This window comes from Camelus ferus, chromosome 12, assembly GCF_009834535.1.
Source record: "Camelus ferus isolate YT-003-E chromosome 12, BCGSAC_Cfer_1.0, whole genome shotgun sequence".
Classification (NCBI taxonomy): Eukaryota; Metazoa; Chordata; class Mammalia; order Artiodactyla; family Camelidae; genus Camelus; species Camelus ferus.
The window spans coordinates 40,238,436-40,255,823 of record NC_045707.1 but is presented as its reverse complement, the minus strand read 5'-3'; the positions used below and the strand labels follow the sequence as shown (position 1 = coordinate 40,255,823).

General features: G+C 44.4%; 1 protein-coding gene and 1 long non-coding RNA gene across 2 annotated transcripts in view; one reads left to right on the top strand and one right to left on the bottom strand.

Moving 5' to 3' along the window:
• The window catches only part of LOC116667695, a 299,877-nt gene that overhangs the window by 220,543 nt on the left and 61,946 nt on the right, over window positions 1–17,388 (top strand). The window lies entirely within an intron of this gene.
• PAH (phenylalanine hydroxylase) overlaps window positions 4,540–17,388 on the bottom strand; it is a 63,476-nt gene continuing 50,627 nt past the window's right edge. The window contains exons 8-13 of the mRNA XM_006195317.3: window positions 17,150–17,219; window positions 13,175–13,231; window positions 10,779–10,874; window positions 10,111–10,244; window positions 6,869–6,984; window positions 4,540–5,168 (exon numbers count right to left, since the gene is read on the bottom strand). Coding sequence (XP_006195379.1) covers window positions 5,125–5,168; window positions 6,869–6,984; window positions 10,111–10,244; window positions 10,779–10,874; window positions 13,175–13,231; window positions 17,150–17,219 — 517 coding nt within the window. The 3' untranslated portion in view covers window positions 4,540–5,124. The remainder of the gene's footprint in view (window positions 5,169–6,868; window positions 6,985–10,110; window positions 10,245–10,778; window positions 10,875–13,174; window positions 13,232–17,149; window positions 17,220–17,388) is intronic.

Here is a 17,388-nt window from a genome sequence, read left to right as displayed (position 1 = left end):
AGGTGGTGGGTTAAATTGTTTATTTGAGATTGTTCTTCTTTTTTGAGGAAGGCCTGTATCGCTATAAACTTCCCTCTTAGCACTGCCTTTGCTGTGTCCCATAGGTTTTGAATGGTTGTGCTTTCATTATCCTTTGTCTCAAGGTATTTTTTAATTTCAGCTTTGATTTCCTCATTGATCCATTGTTTTTTCAATAACATATTGTTTAATCTTCATGCTTTCCTTTTTTTCTCCTTTGTTTCTCTGTTGTTGATTTCCAGTTTCATGGCATTGTGGTCAGTAAAGATGCTTGAGATAATTTCTGTCTTCTTAAAATTGTTGAGGTTTCTTTTGTGCCCAAGTACATGATCGATCCTGGAAAATGTTCCATGTGCACTTGAAAAGAATGTATATCCTATTTTTTGGGGGTGTAATGCTCTGAAAATATCCACCAAATCTAGTTTTTCTATTGTAGTATTTAATTTCTCTGTTGCCTTGTTTATTTTCTGTCTGGAAGATCTGTCTAGTGTTGTTAATGCAGTGTTAAAATCTCCAACTATGATTGTATTCCCATCAATATCCCCCTTTATCTCTGTTATTAATTCTTGTGTGTACTTAGGTGCTCCTATATTGGGTGCATATATATTAACGAGTGTAATGTCCTTATCTTGTATCACTCCTTTAATCATTATAAAATGTCCTTCTTTATCTTTCTTTATGGCCTTTGTTTTAAAGTCTATTTTGTCTGAAATCAGTACTGCAACACCTGCTTTTTTGGCTTTTCCATTTGCATGGAATATCCTTTTCCATCCTTTCACTCTCAATCTATATGTGTCCTTCTCCCTAAAGTGGGTCTCTTGTATGCAGCATATTGAAGGTTCTTGCTTTATTATCCAGTCTGCCACTCTATGTCTTTTGACTGGAGCATTTAGTCCATTAACATTTACAGTAATTAATGATAGATGTGTGTTTATTGCCATTTTGAACTTATCTTTGCAGTTGAATTGGTATATCCTCTTTGTTCCTTTCTTCTTCCTTTTGTGGTTTGGTAATTTTCCTTTGTATTTTCATGGATTTTATTTAATTTTTGTGACTCCTTTGTACATTTTTGGCTTGTGGTTACCCTTTTTTTGTAAATCTATTAACCCATTACTGTAACTGTTTTTATTAAACTGATAGTAACATGATCTCAAACCCATCCTGTTAAAAAAATTTAAAAAAGAAAGAAAAAGATATTCTATATTTCCCTGCCTCCCTCTCCCACTCTCAGTGATTTGTATGTCCTCTTTTATAATTTCATGTTTACTTTATTTGTAATTCATGAGTTATCACCTTTCCAGTTGTGAGTTTCTCATTTCTGTAGCATCCTGCTGCTTTTCTATTTAGAATAGCCCTTTCAATATTTCTTTTAGCATGGGTTTAGTGTTGCTAAACTCCTGAAGCTTTTTTTTGTCTGTGAAACTCTTTATTTCTCCTTCTATCCTAAAGGATAGCCTTGCTGGATAAAGGATCCTAGGCTGCATCTTTTTTTCATTCAGGGCTTTGAATATATCTTGCCACTCCCTTCTGGCCTGTAGTGTTTGTGTAGAGAAATCAGCTGAGAGCCTTATGGGGGTTCCCTTGTAACTTACTCTTTGCTTTTCTTTTGCTGCCTTTAGAATCCTTTCTTTATCCTTGACTCTGGCCATCTTGATTATGATATGTCTTGGTGTGGGTCTATTTGGGTTCTTCCTGTTTGGGACCCTCTGAGCTTCCTGTACTTGGATATCTGATTCCTTCTTTAAGTTTGGGAAGTTTTCAGTCATGATTTCTTCAAAAACCTTTTCAATCCCCTTTGATCTTTCTTCTCCTTCTGGGACCCCTATTATGCGAAGATTGGGACGCTTTATGTTATCCCATAGGTCCCTTATGCTATTTTCATTATTTTTTATTTGCTTATCTTGTAGTTCTTCTGAATGGGTGCTTTCTATTGCCCTGTCTTCTAGATCACTAATTCGTTCCTCTGCATTATCTAGTCGGCTTTGCACAGCTATTAGATCATTCCTCATCTCTGTCAATGAGTTTACCCATTCTACTTAGCTCTTCTTTATAGCTTCAATTTCATTGTTGACATATTTTATATCTCTAAACACTATCTCTTTTAATTCCTTCAGCAATATGATCACTCCTTTTTTGAAATCTTGATCTAGTAGGCTATCGATGTCTATTTCGTTGATCTTTCTTTCAGGGGATTTCTCTTGTTCTTTTAATTGGGAAAGGTTTTTCTGCTTCTTCATCTTGCTCATACCTCTCTGGCACTGTGGTTTATGAAGTAGCAGTTGTTTATTTTGGTCCTTAAGGATTTTATCTATCTAATACCTATTTAGGAATAAAACTTAGGAAAAAAAGAAAAAAAAATAAGAGAGAGAGAAAGAATTTTAAAAGAAGGGAGAAAGAGGGTTTGAAAACAGTGTATAATGAATAATAGAAGAGCGAGTTGAAGCAGAGTATTAATCATGTTGAGACGTCCTTTTAAAACCTTTACAAAAAAAGGGGGGGGGATGAATAGATGTATTTGAAACCTGTGTCTAATCAATAACAGGACATCAAAACCCAAGAGAAATAGAAATGAATTAAGAAGTAAAAATTAAGAGAGTAATAGAAAATAGAACAGGTAAAAACAGATTTAAAAAAAAAGGGGGGGGGGGTGTTTGTCCGTGTTCTCCTGGAGTCTGTGTGCTTTTAATGTGAAGTCTTTCTGTCTTTGTCCTGTTTTGGAAGCTCAGCTTGCAGTTTTCAGAGGCCCTCCGTTGGCGCCCTCTTCTGTGCTGCTCCCAGCACCTGTCGGCAAGTAGATAGCTCCTCCTCCCAACACTGGGTCAGGTGCAGCTCTCCTCTGCTGTGGGCGGGCAGGTCGCTGCCCCTCCGGATGCCGCAGCCAGATGTTGCAGACTGGCCGGGTAGGAGGGCGGGTCGTGCCCCCTCCCAGCACCCCGGTCAGGGGCTGTGTTCCTGCCCGAAAGGCGAGGGGCCGCTCTCGCTCTACCTGCGCCGCCGCCGCCGGTAGCTCCGCTGCTCTGTGCGGCTGCGCGCCCCGCCCTGGTCGGCGCTCCGCGGGTGGGCTCGGGGAAGACCGAGGGACAGCCTTGTCCCTGCTCCGAGCCAGAACCCAGCTCCTCGTTTGTCTTTGTGGAGCAAGTTCTCTGAGGGACCAGGGTGGAGGATCCTATCTGCCCTGGGCTGCAGGCCAGTCTCAGTCTGGCCTTTGAGGCTGCTAAGCCCTTCGGTGCGGATGCAGGTTTTGCCCCTGCCCCCGCCTGAGTGCTCAGCGCGGAGGATATGGCGGCTGTGCCTGCGCCCCGCCTCTCTTCCCCCGAAAACTTTCCGCGGGTTTTCAGAGATGGGGGTGTGCACCCTTCCCCCGGGAGCACGTCAACCTTGCTGTTTTATGGAGGGCCCAGGTTGTTCTGACCTGTGCACCCACAGCCACGGCGCGCAGCCCCTTGCGTTCCCCCGGGGCTGCCTCCGTGCAGCCACTTCCGTCCTCCGCCCTGCTTGTGCAGCCTGGCCCTGCCCGCCGCTGCCGGCCGGCGTCTCAGGCTTGGTGTCGGGGGGACGTTCTGTGCCCGTTTAACTTAGTTGTTAGTCAAGGGCTGCTCTGTACAGATCCGAGCCTCGGAGGCTCCCCCTCTGTCCCGCTGGCCTCTCAGTTGGAGAGGGGAGATCCAGCGAGCGAGCACCAGTCCTCCTTTGCTGCTCCCTCCCCGCGGGACCCGTCCAGCGCTGCTTTGCCTTTTGTTCTTTCTTTTTTCCTTTTCTCCTACCAGATTTTTGGCGTCTTTATCTTTTGAAGAGGGCGATGTTCTGTCGGAGTTCCGCAGGTGCTCTGGTTGGCTGAGTGAGTCTGTAGATGTGGGTCTTGGTGTATTTGTGGGAGAGGGTGACCTGCGAGCGTCCTTCTACTCCACCATCTTCTCCTACCTCACAAAAATCCTTTAAGATTTAACTATTTCCAAAATGAAATAGTAAAGTAGTGTGAGAATTTCAAAGCGTAGCTCTTAAGACATTGTTTTTCTCTCCACTGTTTCTCAGCTATTCACATATTCATGTAAAATGCACTAGCAACAAAAGTCAAAGTCTGTTGACTATCCAGACTTAGCTTAGATTATCACAGTAAGCCCCTGCAATGGGTTGGGATTCTGAGACTCTGATCATCTTTAATGTCACGAGCTTATCCAGCTAATATATTCCTATGGCACTGGGAGGAATATTTCATTCCAAGAAACTTCTGAAACTGCAAAATTTTGTAACCACTAAAGTTTTTTAAACAAAATTAAAATTCTCACTTTTGTTTGGATTTGCTATTTAATAACGCATTAACCTTATTCATTCAATGAATACTTACTGAATATCTACCAGCCAGGCCTTTAATAAACATCTTCTGCATTTTAAGTGTCTTCAAAATGTGTCCCCAAACACACTTGACGAGTTGGAAAATGACACTGCAAGTTGTGGGAGTCAGGTGGAAAGTTCTAGTACCTTCCACAGCAGTGTTTACGATTATAATAAAACATACAGAAATATTTTGATACCATGCTATGAACTTTAATGTTTATAAGTATTTTAACAGGCTCCTGAATTAAAGAAGATCTACAAAGGCAAGATAACAAAGCAGCAATTAGAATTATAGTTCACTGAAATAGAAAATGACCTTTGTAGGTTAAGATTTATATGAAATCCAGAAATTCAATTCTGACAGACTTGCGTTTCACATTGAGTGATATATACTCCTTTAGGCATTCTCTATGGCCAAGTAACAAAAGTATTCAGGAAGGCTGAAGAAAGCAGGTCCCAAATTTTAATTAACTTTGATGAAATGTGACAGATTATTGATTTTTAACTCAATTGAGAGTATAGATTATCATCCCTAAATCAAAGGTGACCCTAAAAGACCCAGCACTCTGCTTTTGGGTACGTATTAATACGCTGTCATTTCAGATTATTTTGATTTATTTGTTGATTTCCCCCCACTTTGTTCTAAAAAGGATTTAAGGCTGTCATTTCAAACTAAGGCTTGCTTTTCAGACTTTTTCAGATGAAATAAAAGAAGTAATTGAGTTTCTATCAACAGATCCTCAGTTGACACATCAGGTTCTGTTCATGGCTTCACTTTAATTTCTGGAGAGCACTGCAAAGGATTCCAACTTCACCTGCAAAGGAAAACAAACAGATGAGCCACTCCTATCATGAACAAACAACCTTCAAGTGTCCACAGTGTGTAAAACACGAGGGATTCAGTAGGGTGTAGGTTCCCCAACCTTCAGGGAACATCCAGCTTGGCTAGGGTGGGAGCTTTGGGCTGCCTGGCACAGGTGATCCCTCGTTTAGGAAGTGCCAGGGCTGTTAATGTGATTGGCTTCCTCTTTCCCTAGGCTGTTTCTCAGGGATGGCGTTGATGGTTTCCTCCCCAGGGAATCATTAGCTGTTCTGTTTCTCTTTCGCATGACCATCCACAGCTGCTTGCACGGAGCTAAGCTGTAGAACCTAAAAGTGTGGTTCACACAAGCCTCTTATGTCAGAATCACCTAGGGCCTTACTACAAACAAACTCCCAAGTCTTACCACCAGGTTAGTGGCTTTGCTCTGGGGATATGACTCAGGACTGTTAATCTTTAACTAGCCCTCCAGGCAATTCTGATGCACACCAGGTTTGAGAAGGCCCAGCCTAAGCAGGTAGCTCAGCCTAGATGCTCAGACCACTGAACTTCCCACACACCAAGAGGCCACAGGGACACAGCCTCTCCAAAGAAGAGGAAGGCACCTTGGAGACAGATATGCCTCACCCCTTCCTAGATCCTGAGGAACTAAAAGCACAGAGGGGTGATGGGGCCTAATATCAGGTCACATAGCTCTAAGGACCCTTCAGTTCCTAAATTTGTTATTCTGTGATTTTCAAAATTCCCTTATAAACAAAAGCCTATGGTGTTATGTTTGTTTTCTCGGGGAAGTGAGAAAAAGAGAGAAAACACCTTTGGCCTGACCCTCCTGTCTCACATCCCAGCCTCCAGAGCCCTTGGCTGGACTCCTTGGTGAACGGATCTATCCCAGCAGAGTATCCAAGACGGCATGTGTGGGGGTGAGAAGCCTGGGGCTTTTCGAGAGTGGCTGACTGCAGGCAGCGTGCCTAATGGGGAATGGCTATAATGGGCTAGCTCTGCGTATCAGAAGTTGCCTCAGGCAACATCAGAAGGGTGATAGAGGGCTATTTCAAACCCATCTTCCCTTTGGCTGTTGTTAGCATTATACAAGTAGGAACCCCTGCTTGGCTTACATTTTTCTCCCTCTTGGCTCAGTCCTTTGGTGGTTTTGTGCATTTGTTCAATCTAATATGATCTTTAGGAATAGGGCTAAATGCTGGGGATTTGACAGCAAACCTGCTATACCCCTCAGCTCAGGTCTAGTTGGCGAGACAGACAAGTAAGCAATTACAAAAAATATAACGGTAAGTGCTCTGAGAGAGGGATTTGTGGGTACTGTATGGTTAATAAGGTAGATTGAACCTGTCTCTTAGGGGCTGATACTCCAGTCAGAGAAAAGATCCAGTGGACAATTAGAGGAAAAGGAATGGAGATGCAAAGGAGAAAAAGGAACCTGGCAGTGACAAGTCAGGACAGAAAGGCCCTGTGATCGCAGGAGGTGGGGTGGAATCTAGGAAGGTCAAAGAAGAAAGAACATTCAAGGCAATTTTGGCTTCTTTGCCGAGTTTTTCTCTCTCAATAAGTCAATGGCTTACCTGGAGATACTTTTCTTCTTAAATATTTAATACAATTCTTATTGTTCCTCTGGTGAAAGTAAGAAAACACAATCCTGTATTTATGGGAGAGTGGCCTCAAAGGGTATAAATTACTTACTATTGATGGAGTCAGCCAAAATCTTAAGTTGCTGGGTATTGTCCAAGACCTCAATCCTTTGGGTGTATGGGTCATAACGAACCGAGAAGGGCCGTGGGATTGTAGCAGCAAAGTTCCTGAAACCAAAACCATAGATCTGAAGGGCACCATTTGGGGAAAAATGATTTCAAAAGAGTTCTCAGTGGCATTTCACTGAGTAGCACACTGAACCTCACTATTAGCAGCACAGAAACCTCACCAGACAGGACAGGGGCTTTAGAAGCCAGGCTGAGAAGGGAGGTCCTCTTCGGAAGCCTTTGCGTGCTGTATGTGTGTGTCCGTGTGTATACACAAATACACTTACGCACATAGGTATTTAGTCACTCACCTCCCAAAAGTCAGAAGTAGCTTACAATAAAAGCACAGAACATAAGGCCAAAATTCTTATCATTAAACAAAATGAAAGGAGTAAGCAAAATCCAGCAAAAGAATATTGCAGAAAAAAATAAGCTTTGAGATGCTTGACAATTAGTGCAAAGAGGGAAACACAGCTCTTAAGAGTGGAAGAAAACAGTACACTGTTAATGAAATTTAACACAGATGGAAAGCTTCCTTGTACCCAAACTGTTCTATACTCTTAGCAACTGTTATTACTAACTTAATCTTCATTAAAACTTTAGGAGGAAGGTGCTGTTACTATTCCCATTTCACAGATGAGGAAACTGAGGCTTGAGGAAGCTAAGTGACTACCAAGGTCATGCTGGCAATACACTGTGGAGCTGGGAAAGGACGGAGGTAGCCTGACTCTGGGCTGTTCACTTCCCTGCCTTCCCAGTGCATTACTTTTGGGTCTGGGAGGAATGCACCATGTTGAGGGCTTTATGAAAGATATCAAACAATATAATTCGTAAGATAGTCCCCAATGACCTGTGAAATGCAAAGACATCACAAATGATATCTCTAAGGTCTTCCAGTGAGAGCAGAAGCCACGGTACTGAGACAGTTATAAGCCAGGCTAGTGGGGCTCTCCAAGTTTGGCAAGAGCAGTGCAACAGAGTAGCGGGAAACCCAAGTTCCTGAGCCAGACTGCCTGGGTTCAGATCCTGCCTCTGCCAGTTACAGCCCTCACGGCACAGGCAAAGGGCTCCTCTGCGCCTCGGTTTCTTTATTCTTCTGTAAAACTGGAACAAGAGCAGGACTGTGTGAGTGTTAGCTGTTATCTTTATGGGTGACTGAGGACTCATGACGAATAAATAGTTAGGTATCTCTCTCCCTCTCTTCTCTGAAAAGAGCTTTCTCAGCCGACCTGGTGACACAAACCAGGTAATACTTATCTGTGACTTGGCCTGCTCTTCACCTCTTCTCTCTTGTTCCCATAGTGCACCTCATTTTTGTTTTGGGGAATCCACCTCTACCCCACTGAAGGTACATCAGCTGGACAGTCAGTCTCAGGCCCAGCCCTCCTCTGGCCACGGAGTAGGTACATGACCAAACTCAGCCCTATCTCTGCTAAAACTTGAATCTTGAAATTGAAAATGACTGGCATTAGTTTCTTTTAGCCAGTGCTCGGAGGGTATCCCAGAGATGCTCAGATCCTTTCCTTTTTTGAAACTTGTTCTTTAGAATTCTCTTTGGCTCTGTGAGTCATCGCTCAGCAGATTGGAGCTTTTGTGGGTGTCTCCTCCGGACCCCGGATGCTAGCAGAGCAGGTGGGATTTCAAAGGCCTGAGAAGCCCATGTCCTGGCAAAGTCTTCCCTGCTGGCTTACGACTGATCACTTCTTGGGTTAGGGGGTCATCTCCAGAAAGGCTGTCTACGTGTGATCCCAGTGTGACACAGAGGTTAAGAGTCCTGGCTCTAAGCCCCATTGCTGGGTCCAGACCCTCGACCAGACATTTACTATGTGCATGACCTTGGAAGAGTTATTTACCCCTTCTATGCTTCTGCACACCCATCTGCACACTTTGTAGTCTTATTTGATGATTAAATAAATTAATGCCTGAAAAGCACTTAGAACACTGGTACAAAATAGGTCCAAGTTATCTTACCTGTTACTACAATTACCTAGATGGAATAACGCATGAATCCACTAAAGTCCATAACCCTAAAGGGGTCTCGGAAATGACAGAGTGTAACTTTCAGGGGCTAGAAGGCTAAGGCTCCCAGTAAGGGATTGAAATTTAGAAGAAAACTAGACAAGAATGGCATGGAGGACTTGAGGACCCTGGAAAAAGGGGGGAGAGGGAGTTGTTTGGGGCCAAACAAAACACACTTGTGGGCGAGCATTTTACTTTTTATTACCTACGCCCAAAGCATCGAAAGCTGACATGCCCAGCTTCATAGGGTCCCAGAGCTGATATGCCTTATGTCTATTATCCAACATTGATAAGATAGAAAAATTGAAGTGGTAAAAAATGGTATCATGGTTGCCTTGCCCAGGTAGACCCTCTTCCTGGCCTATCTCCTGCTGGAGGCAGAGTTGCTCAAGCAGGTTAATGGCAGGGCCATCGTCTCAGAAAGCCAAGTCTCAGAGTCCAGGTACCACTCCATCAGCCTCTTTTTGAGCTGCTTCTGAGACTGGCTCATTTGCCAATTACTAACTGAGTGCCTACAATGTGTCAGGCCCTGTCCTAGGGGCTGGAGAAAGAGCGAGAAATAGAAAGGACAAAAATCCCTTTCCTCATGGACTTTAAATCGTGTAAGATTTTAGACACTGATAAGTGCTAAAGAGACAAATAAATCACAGAAAGAGGGAAGGAGCACTGGCGGGCAGGGATGGGTAGAGATATTAAATAGGTTGGTCAGAGAAAGAAACACAGAGGTTGAACATGGATGAAGGTGTGAAGGAGCAAGTTATGCAGGTATCTAGGAGGATAAAGTGAACAAGGGAGTTACCCAGCTTAAGAGACTTCTAGGACTGGTTTGGTAGGGGGACCTCTGTGGCCACCCTGTACGTAGGAGGGTTCAGTCCACAGACTTGGTGGCTGCAAAGAGCTGGGGTCAGGTGGCAGAGCTGTTTTCAGGGGTCAGTATGTTCAGCCAATAAGCTATGAAATAGGGGTCGGGTCCCACGGAGGAACTTCTCCCAACAGAACGTGGAAAGGGACAAGGGAGGGGAGGCTGGGGAGATAACTCTGTCTGATGCATGCTGTTGCTGTCGGTCTTGGAATGCACTCTCCTGGCTAACCACCCACAGATCAGTGGCACTAGATCCACATCAGGAGGTCCCAAGAGCTGCCGACCCACCTTGGTCACCCCCTCACCTCACTTTCTCCTTGGCATCATTAAAACTCTCAGCCACGTAATACAGGGGCTGGAACTCTGTGACTGTGTACTTCTGCACAGCTGTCTTCTCCAGTTCCAGAGGAAGGAGCTCCGGCTTGCCTGACAGGCAGTACTGCAGCCCCAAGTGGAAAATTTCATGGTTAAATCAGGGATGGCAGTTCCTGCCACATCCCATAGGCCATTTGTGCATCCCCTCCCATCTCATCCTGATTCCCTCCACGTCCCAGCCCAAATGCAGTAAACTAAATTATTTTGCATCTGCTAGATAACCTTCACAGCTCATCTAAAGCCAACATCAAGATAGAAAGGAGTATTTTATCTCAACCATTTTCAAGGAAGATGATCAATACAGTTGTGAGCCAACCCCATTTTCTGGTGTGTATTTGCATACATCCTGATGCACAGTTCAACCCTGGGCTCAGGAGACCCCTCTTCCTGGTGACCCATGTACTTGCAGCTTAATTTCTACCTCTAACACCCACAGTCTTGACCAAATCACAGACGCTAAGAGATAAATCACTTGAGGAAAAAGCCCGCAACTTGAATCTCAAAGTGGATGTAAGTGGGTTTCAAAGGCACAAAGAGAAGAATGGGCTGCTGTACCCACTGAATTCAGATCCATCCTTGGTTCCTGTTAGGGTCATACCTGCAATTCACCAAAGGATGACAGGAGCCCAGCACCATATGCCTTTATGGAGTCTCCTTGTTTGCAGAGACCAAACTCCACAGTAAACCAGTAAATCTGAAATGGAAAGTTAAGTTGAAAGCACACCCCAAGGAAGGGAAAGGCAGCAGATGACACAGGGCCAAGGACAGGACTGCCCAGGTGAGAGTTTGTGCAGGTCTGTTCTCTGAATCATCATGACCTGGGGTCATGTTTTGTGTCCTACATCTTACCTTATCAAGTCACCTGGTGAATCAAGAGTTGGCTGAATGCAAGATGTGATGGGAAGCAGTGGAGGAGTACTGAAGAAGCCCCGAAAGGGTACCTCCAACAAGTGACTCTCTCTGGCAGGAACTCCTCCACCCCTTTTGCTTTCTTCTCTGTGGCATCGAGATGTTCCCCTAAGTTGGCTAGACTTACCAGACAACCCCATCAGGCTCTGCAGTGGGAGGTAGGGGATTGGGTCGTGATAGAATCAACGAGGGGGCCTTCCATCTGTGTGCGGCTGAACCACACTGACTGCATTTTGTCGGCTCCACCTTAGGCCCGCAGTCCAACCCCCTCCCCTTTCTTCATGACTTGAGCTCTAGCCTACTCACAAGGAATGCACCCAGACCAGGTAAGTTCCCCTTTGACTTATACTTTTCCCTTCATCTGGTATGAAAACTGGAAGAATGCCTTTTGCTGATGCAGATGGTTAACGGCCCGCAAAGAATAATGATCATGAGACACCCTCCCGCCAGGGGGAGGGAAAAACCCTGGTTCCTGTCGGTGTGGGCATGCATCTCCCTTAGTAGTCAGATTCTGTCTTTAGCTTTGGCCTCTTTAAATCCCCCTGTACCCTTTTAATGGCACAGAGTGTGGCTGTGAATGCCTCTGGCTCGTCATCCACTCAACCCTGCCCGTAAGTAACTTGCCCACGGTACACTTCATCATATGGAGTTGCCTGCTTCCTTTTTTTGGACTCAGAGTTCGTTCTCAGTTCAGAGGTTATTCTTCAATATCCCAATCATCCAACAGTCTGTTAAAACCCTGTCAGTCACTTCACTTATCGTCCCAAATAACCAAATCCTTTTCTTTCAATAGCTCTCAGTCCAACATGTCCTAGATAAATGACCTGAGAAATATGGTCCTGGAATTCTGACATCACCCTACTGAACAGGGCTAAGAGAATGCCAAGACCCAGTTAGCTGCTGGAAAGAGTCACAGTCTTGGACAATTAGGGGTGGATTTCTAGTTAAAAGTCTGTTTATTGCACTAGAGAATGTTAAACCTGGGAAGGCTGTCAGAACTCAGTCAGTCTGTCCTCCTCACATACAGATGGGAAATCTTTAGCTCAGAGAGGTCAAGCAACATGCATACAGTGACACAGCAACTCAGCGGCCGAGCAGGGACCCCAAGACTGTTCCTAGCTCAGTATATCAATAATAAGATTTTTCTTTAAAGTTAGATTGGTGATGAATATTTTATCATTATTACAGCAGGTCACACGATGCTCTGAGTTTATTTTCTTCTTACAAGTGAGAGATACTTTCAAGCTCTGCTGGTTCTAGGAAAGTTGCTTTTTGCATCACTACAGCACCTGGCACTTAAAAACTCACATTCACACAAATTTAACTCTTTAGGCCCTCGAGACCTTCATGATATCCCTTTGAGATGGGTAGTATATAAACGATTGTACCTGTTTTTAGAGATGAGGAAGCAAAAACTACTTGCCCAAGGTCTCAGAGCAGCTGGTCAGTGAGAAGGAATCCAGGAGTTTGGGGCCTTCTGATAAACTGAATTCATAAACTTCTAAACTGACACATCTTAAGGATATATTTCTATTCATCTGCATTCCCTAATTCCATTATAAAGTTTTATTTCTCATCCTCCAAGCTGAGCACATTCTAAGAAATGTGGTTTAGAGCCTGGGGAGGGATGCTCTCAAGTTGGAAAGAGGTCTGTGGGAAGGAAAGTCCCTGCTGTGCAGAGTTGCTGCCTCCATCGCTTCCATGAGTGTCATCATTTTCACTGGGGAGAAGGAAGTGTTCAGTTAGAAGGGGAAAGCCCACCCTCATTTCTACCTTGTGTCTGAGAAAGGAGAAATGCTGGCTCCAGTGCAGGGGTAGAGAGTAAATATTCTGTCTTTGAAGCTGTGAATCCAGATACTTGCCACAAGTGGTTCTCAAGGACTATCACTCTAGCCTGCTGGTGTTTTCAAGACACCCTATTTAACATTACATGTAGACATCTGTTCAAGATGTGAAATGTCACTTGTGCAAACATAACTGAGGGCATTCTGATTTTTTCCCCAAAGGACCTGGCTTTTAGGGAAGAAGCAAAGCTTCAGAGACCTGAGGCACTCCCACTGTGCACCAAGGAGAGAGGGAACTTACCGTTGCAAGTTTCTCCACATAGTCGTCAGGTGCACCCAGAGAGGCAAGGCCAATTTCCTGTAATTGTGGAGAAACAAAGTCACTGGCATGGCTGGGATCTGCTGACCTCCAACTGTTACCCTCAGTTCCAACCTTGTACTTGACCACAGGAAGGGGATGGGTGGTTAGATGCCTTGAGAAGGGCCCAGATAAACTCTGATTGTTCTGTCTAGTCTTCCCTGACCACATATCATAGAATCACAGATCTCTAGAATGAGGGAAGCCTTTCTCCATCACTTGGTCCTTTGTATTCACTTTGCAGATGAGAAAACTGAGGCACAGAGAAGGGAGACAATCTGGTCAAGCTTACACAGTAGGTTGTGTCTAAAGCTTCATCTCTTGACTCTGGCTCAGTGGTTATTCTTCCATAGTTCAAGTGGAACATTCCTGGAACACTAGATGAGACTCAAAGATGTACCCTGAAGACACCACAGGAGACCTGCAGAGATGCTTGGTAGCTGTCCAGGTATATACGTAGCTAGAGCATTTGGAATGTCATGGACCACCTCTCATTGTAGCTCCAAATGCAAAATTCCCCTTGTGGTCTGTCTCTTTCACAGCATTTGCTCCAGCCTGCCTTGTATCAGATAAAGTTTATATATACAAATATATACATTTCTTTCCTACTATATGCAGTCATTCATTCCAAAAATACTTATTCAGTGCCTTCCATGTGGCAGGCAGGGTACCAAATGGATAAAGACCTTTGACCTCATGGTGTTTACATTTAAGTGGGTAGAGACAGTAATTAGTAAGCATACACATAGGTATGTTAGAAGGTGGTAAGTTCTTTGGAAAGAAGAAACAAAAGGAGAAAGGGACAAGGGAGAACTAAGAGTGCCAGGAAAGTGGGGTGGGGGTGCGGAGGCTGGGATTTTAAATAAGGTTCCAGGGTAAGCATCATTGGAAAGGAGGGAAGAGCATTGTATAGGCCAAGTGTACAGCCCATGAAAAATCTCTTTAAGGAAGAGCAGTGTTGGCTGGTTGAAGTAACAGGGAAGGACCACTGTGGTTAGAGCAGAGTAAGGGGTGGGGGACAGCAGGTGTTTTCAAAGAGGGATCTGGAGGTCAATCATGTAGGACTTTCTTGGCTATTTTAGGGCTTAGGATTATCCTCTCAGTGAAATGGGGAGCCACTGCAGGATTTTGAGCAGAGAGGTGGCAAGATCTGATTTGTGTCATCAAAGATTCACTCTGGCTGTTGTATGAGAATAGACTGTAGCAGGTCAAGGGTAGAGGCTTAAAGACCAGTTAGGAGACGACTGCTGTCATCAGCGTGACAAGCAAGCGGGCTGAGATGAGGTCGGTAGCAGGGGATGTGATGGGCCATAGATTCTACACATAGAATTTTATGAAAGACTGATTGTGGAGCTTGTCAGAAAGGAGTCAATAATGCTTTAGGTTTGAGCAACTGGAAGGGTAGAATTGCCATGAACTAACACAGTGAGAGCTGTGGCTGGAGAAGGTTTGAGTGGAAGGTGAGGAACTCCGTTTTGGACAGGATGAGAAGTCTATTGGACATCCAAGTGGATATGGAAGTCTGAATTTTGGGACTGAAGTCTGGGCTAGAGATATAAATGTGTTTATCATCAGAGTAGAGACAGTATTTAAAGCCATGAGATTGGATGAGATAACCAAAGGAACTGGTGTAGACAGAGAGAAGGACTAAGGACCAGGCCTACTTTGTTTTTTTAATTGAGGTATAGTAGATTTACAAAGTTATGTTACTTTCTGGTATATAGCATAGTGACTCAGTTTTATATATATGTAGTCCTTTTCATATTCTTTTTCATTATAGGCTATTACAAAATATTAAATATAGTTCCCTGTGCTATACAGTAGGACCTTGTTGTTTATCTATTTTATATATAGTAGTTGGTATCTGAAAACCCCAAACTCCCAATTTATCCCTCCCCACCCCCTTTCCCTGCTGGTAACCATCAGTTTGTTTTCTATGTCTGTTTTGTAAGTGAGTTCATTTGTTTCCCTTTTTTAGATTCCACATATAAGCAATACCGTATGGTATTTTTTTTTCGTTTTCTGGCTTACTTCATTAGCATGACAGTCGCCAGGTCCACCCACACTGGGCCACTTTGAAGTGAGAAGCTACACGGTCTTCACCTCTGCATCCCTCCCTGGGCCCAGCCCATCACATGCTGAGAAAATGCTGTCTGATTTAGAGTGAACCAAATTCAGACACTGACTTAGCCTGGCTCCACTCTCCTACCCCTTCCCCATCTCTGCTCCACCCACCTTGCCCAGACATGCCACAGTCCTGAGTCTAACAGAAGCCATTGATAAATCCAAGTTTTGAAACAGTGCCCTGTGCTCACAGTCACCATTATTTGTGAACCGAGATCTTGCCTAAAACAAGGGGCCCAAAGTGTTTCATCCCCCCTCCACGCTGCACTCCAGTGGGAAGGAAGTCCTGCTTTTAGATCCAAAAGGAATGTGCTCAGGGAACTTTCAAAATGATTTTTTGCCTTGGGACTGGCCAGGTCAAAGTTGCAACCGTGAACACCAGTGACTCCAGTAGCTACTGACTCAGGTACCTGTCCCCTCCTCTGGGGAGATCCCCAAAATGGAAACAGCTTGAGGGGGACGGTCACTTAGCCTCTGACTGGGCAGAATAACTTCTGTAATGAGAATAGGAAGTTCCTCTTCCCCAAGGAAAAATACTGATTTTTGGTGGGGCGGGGGGTTCATAGTAACTAATCCTGGTTTTAAAGCTACCTCAAACAATCAGTGACATCTTAGCAACAGGAATCACACTTCTGAGAGTCAGCTGGTCAGCAGTAGCCTCAGTCCAGTGGTGATACTTCCACAATTAAAAGTTCACTTAACTTCTAAACACTCCCACTGCTAAAAGTCCAAAAATCTCCGAACTTCACAATTCCCAAAAACCCACGTAAAAGCAACCATTTTCATTGTTTGAAGAGGTTGCATCTAGTAAGTACTATTCTTCCTTGCTTAGCAAGCAGTTAATTCAGCTTTCTGTTTGTTTCTGCTGTTAAGTTGTAGCCTCTTCATTCAACAGTGTAAAATACTTATTTCTTTCAGATGAGGGAAAATGCTTATGAAATTCACACATAATCTCATTACTCTGAAATTCATACTTGGCCCAGCAGTTGCTCATGGGTCATTCCACTTGGTCGTTATTCTTCCTTGAGGGAAGACGATTACCAGGGAGGGCTTCTTACTGACCCACATCTGTGGTGACTGAGGCACCTGGTGGACTGGCAACTTGCCCTGTGCTACACAACTGCACCATTCAGTTCTTCGACCATCCCAGCTACCCAGCCATGGTTTGAGGCTGCCTCTCAGTGCCAGGAGAGCACTAGGGGGATTCTTTCATTCATCCAAAAAGCATTTTTGAGCCTGCTCACCACTGTGATAGATGATCAAAGCCTAGCCTGCTGCTTTGATGAGGGTGGCAAGGCAACTGGCTCTTTATTTTTTGCCAACTCTGAGTCAGACTATCAGCATTGGATTCTTGGCTGATGCCATCTTACTTAATTAAAGTGTATACCAGGATGACTGCCTGACAAGGCAGGAAGTGGCAAAGTCCCTAAAGAGGAGGGGAGAAGTGCCAGGAGAACTTGGAAGAAGGTGAGGTTACTTCTGCATGGGGATCAGGGAAGCTTTCATGGATGAAAAGGCTTTTAAACTCCACCTGGTAGAACAAGTGAGATTAGCTAAATCAATAATACACATGTAATCTAGAAGATGACCGATTCACCCATTCCACCCTGTAGTCTGTGGAACTGGTAATTAGTCATCTCCACAGGACCACATACCCATCTGGGATGAGATCACAGAATTGTACATGATTTCTACCATTACAGAGGATGGGAGGGCCCCTCCATGGACTTAACTTATGTGAGCAATCCAGGTCTCAACCCTGTAACTAGAAAGCTAAAGAGATCAGTTCCTCACCTGAGAAAACTGGGCAAAGCTGCGATCTGAAAACAAGGGTACATGTCCCAACAGCTCATGGCAGATGTCACTGAAAAACAGAAAGCACAGAGCTGGGAGGGGAGGAGGGTTATCCGCCATGCTGGACTCGGTCTTTCTATGTGAGAAGTGTGCAGGAAGAAAGGAAGCAACTCACTCACTCTTGCCACCTCATTCCTAAGAATAAGTGGCATGTGAAGCCTGGGATCAGTTGAGACAAA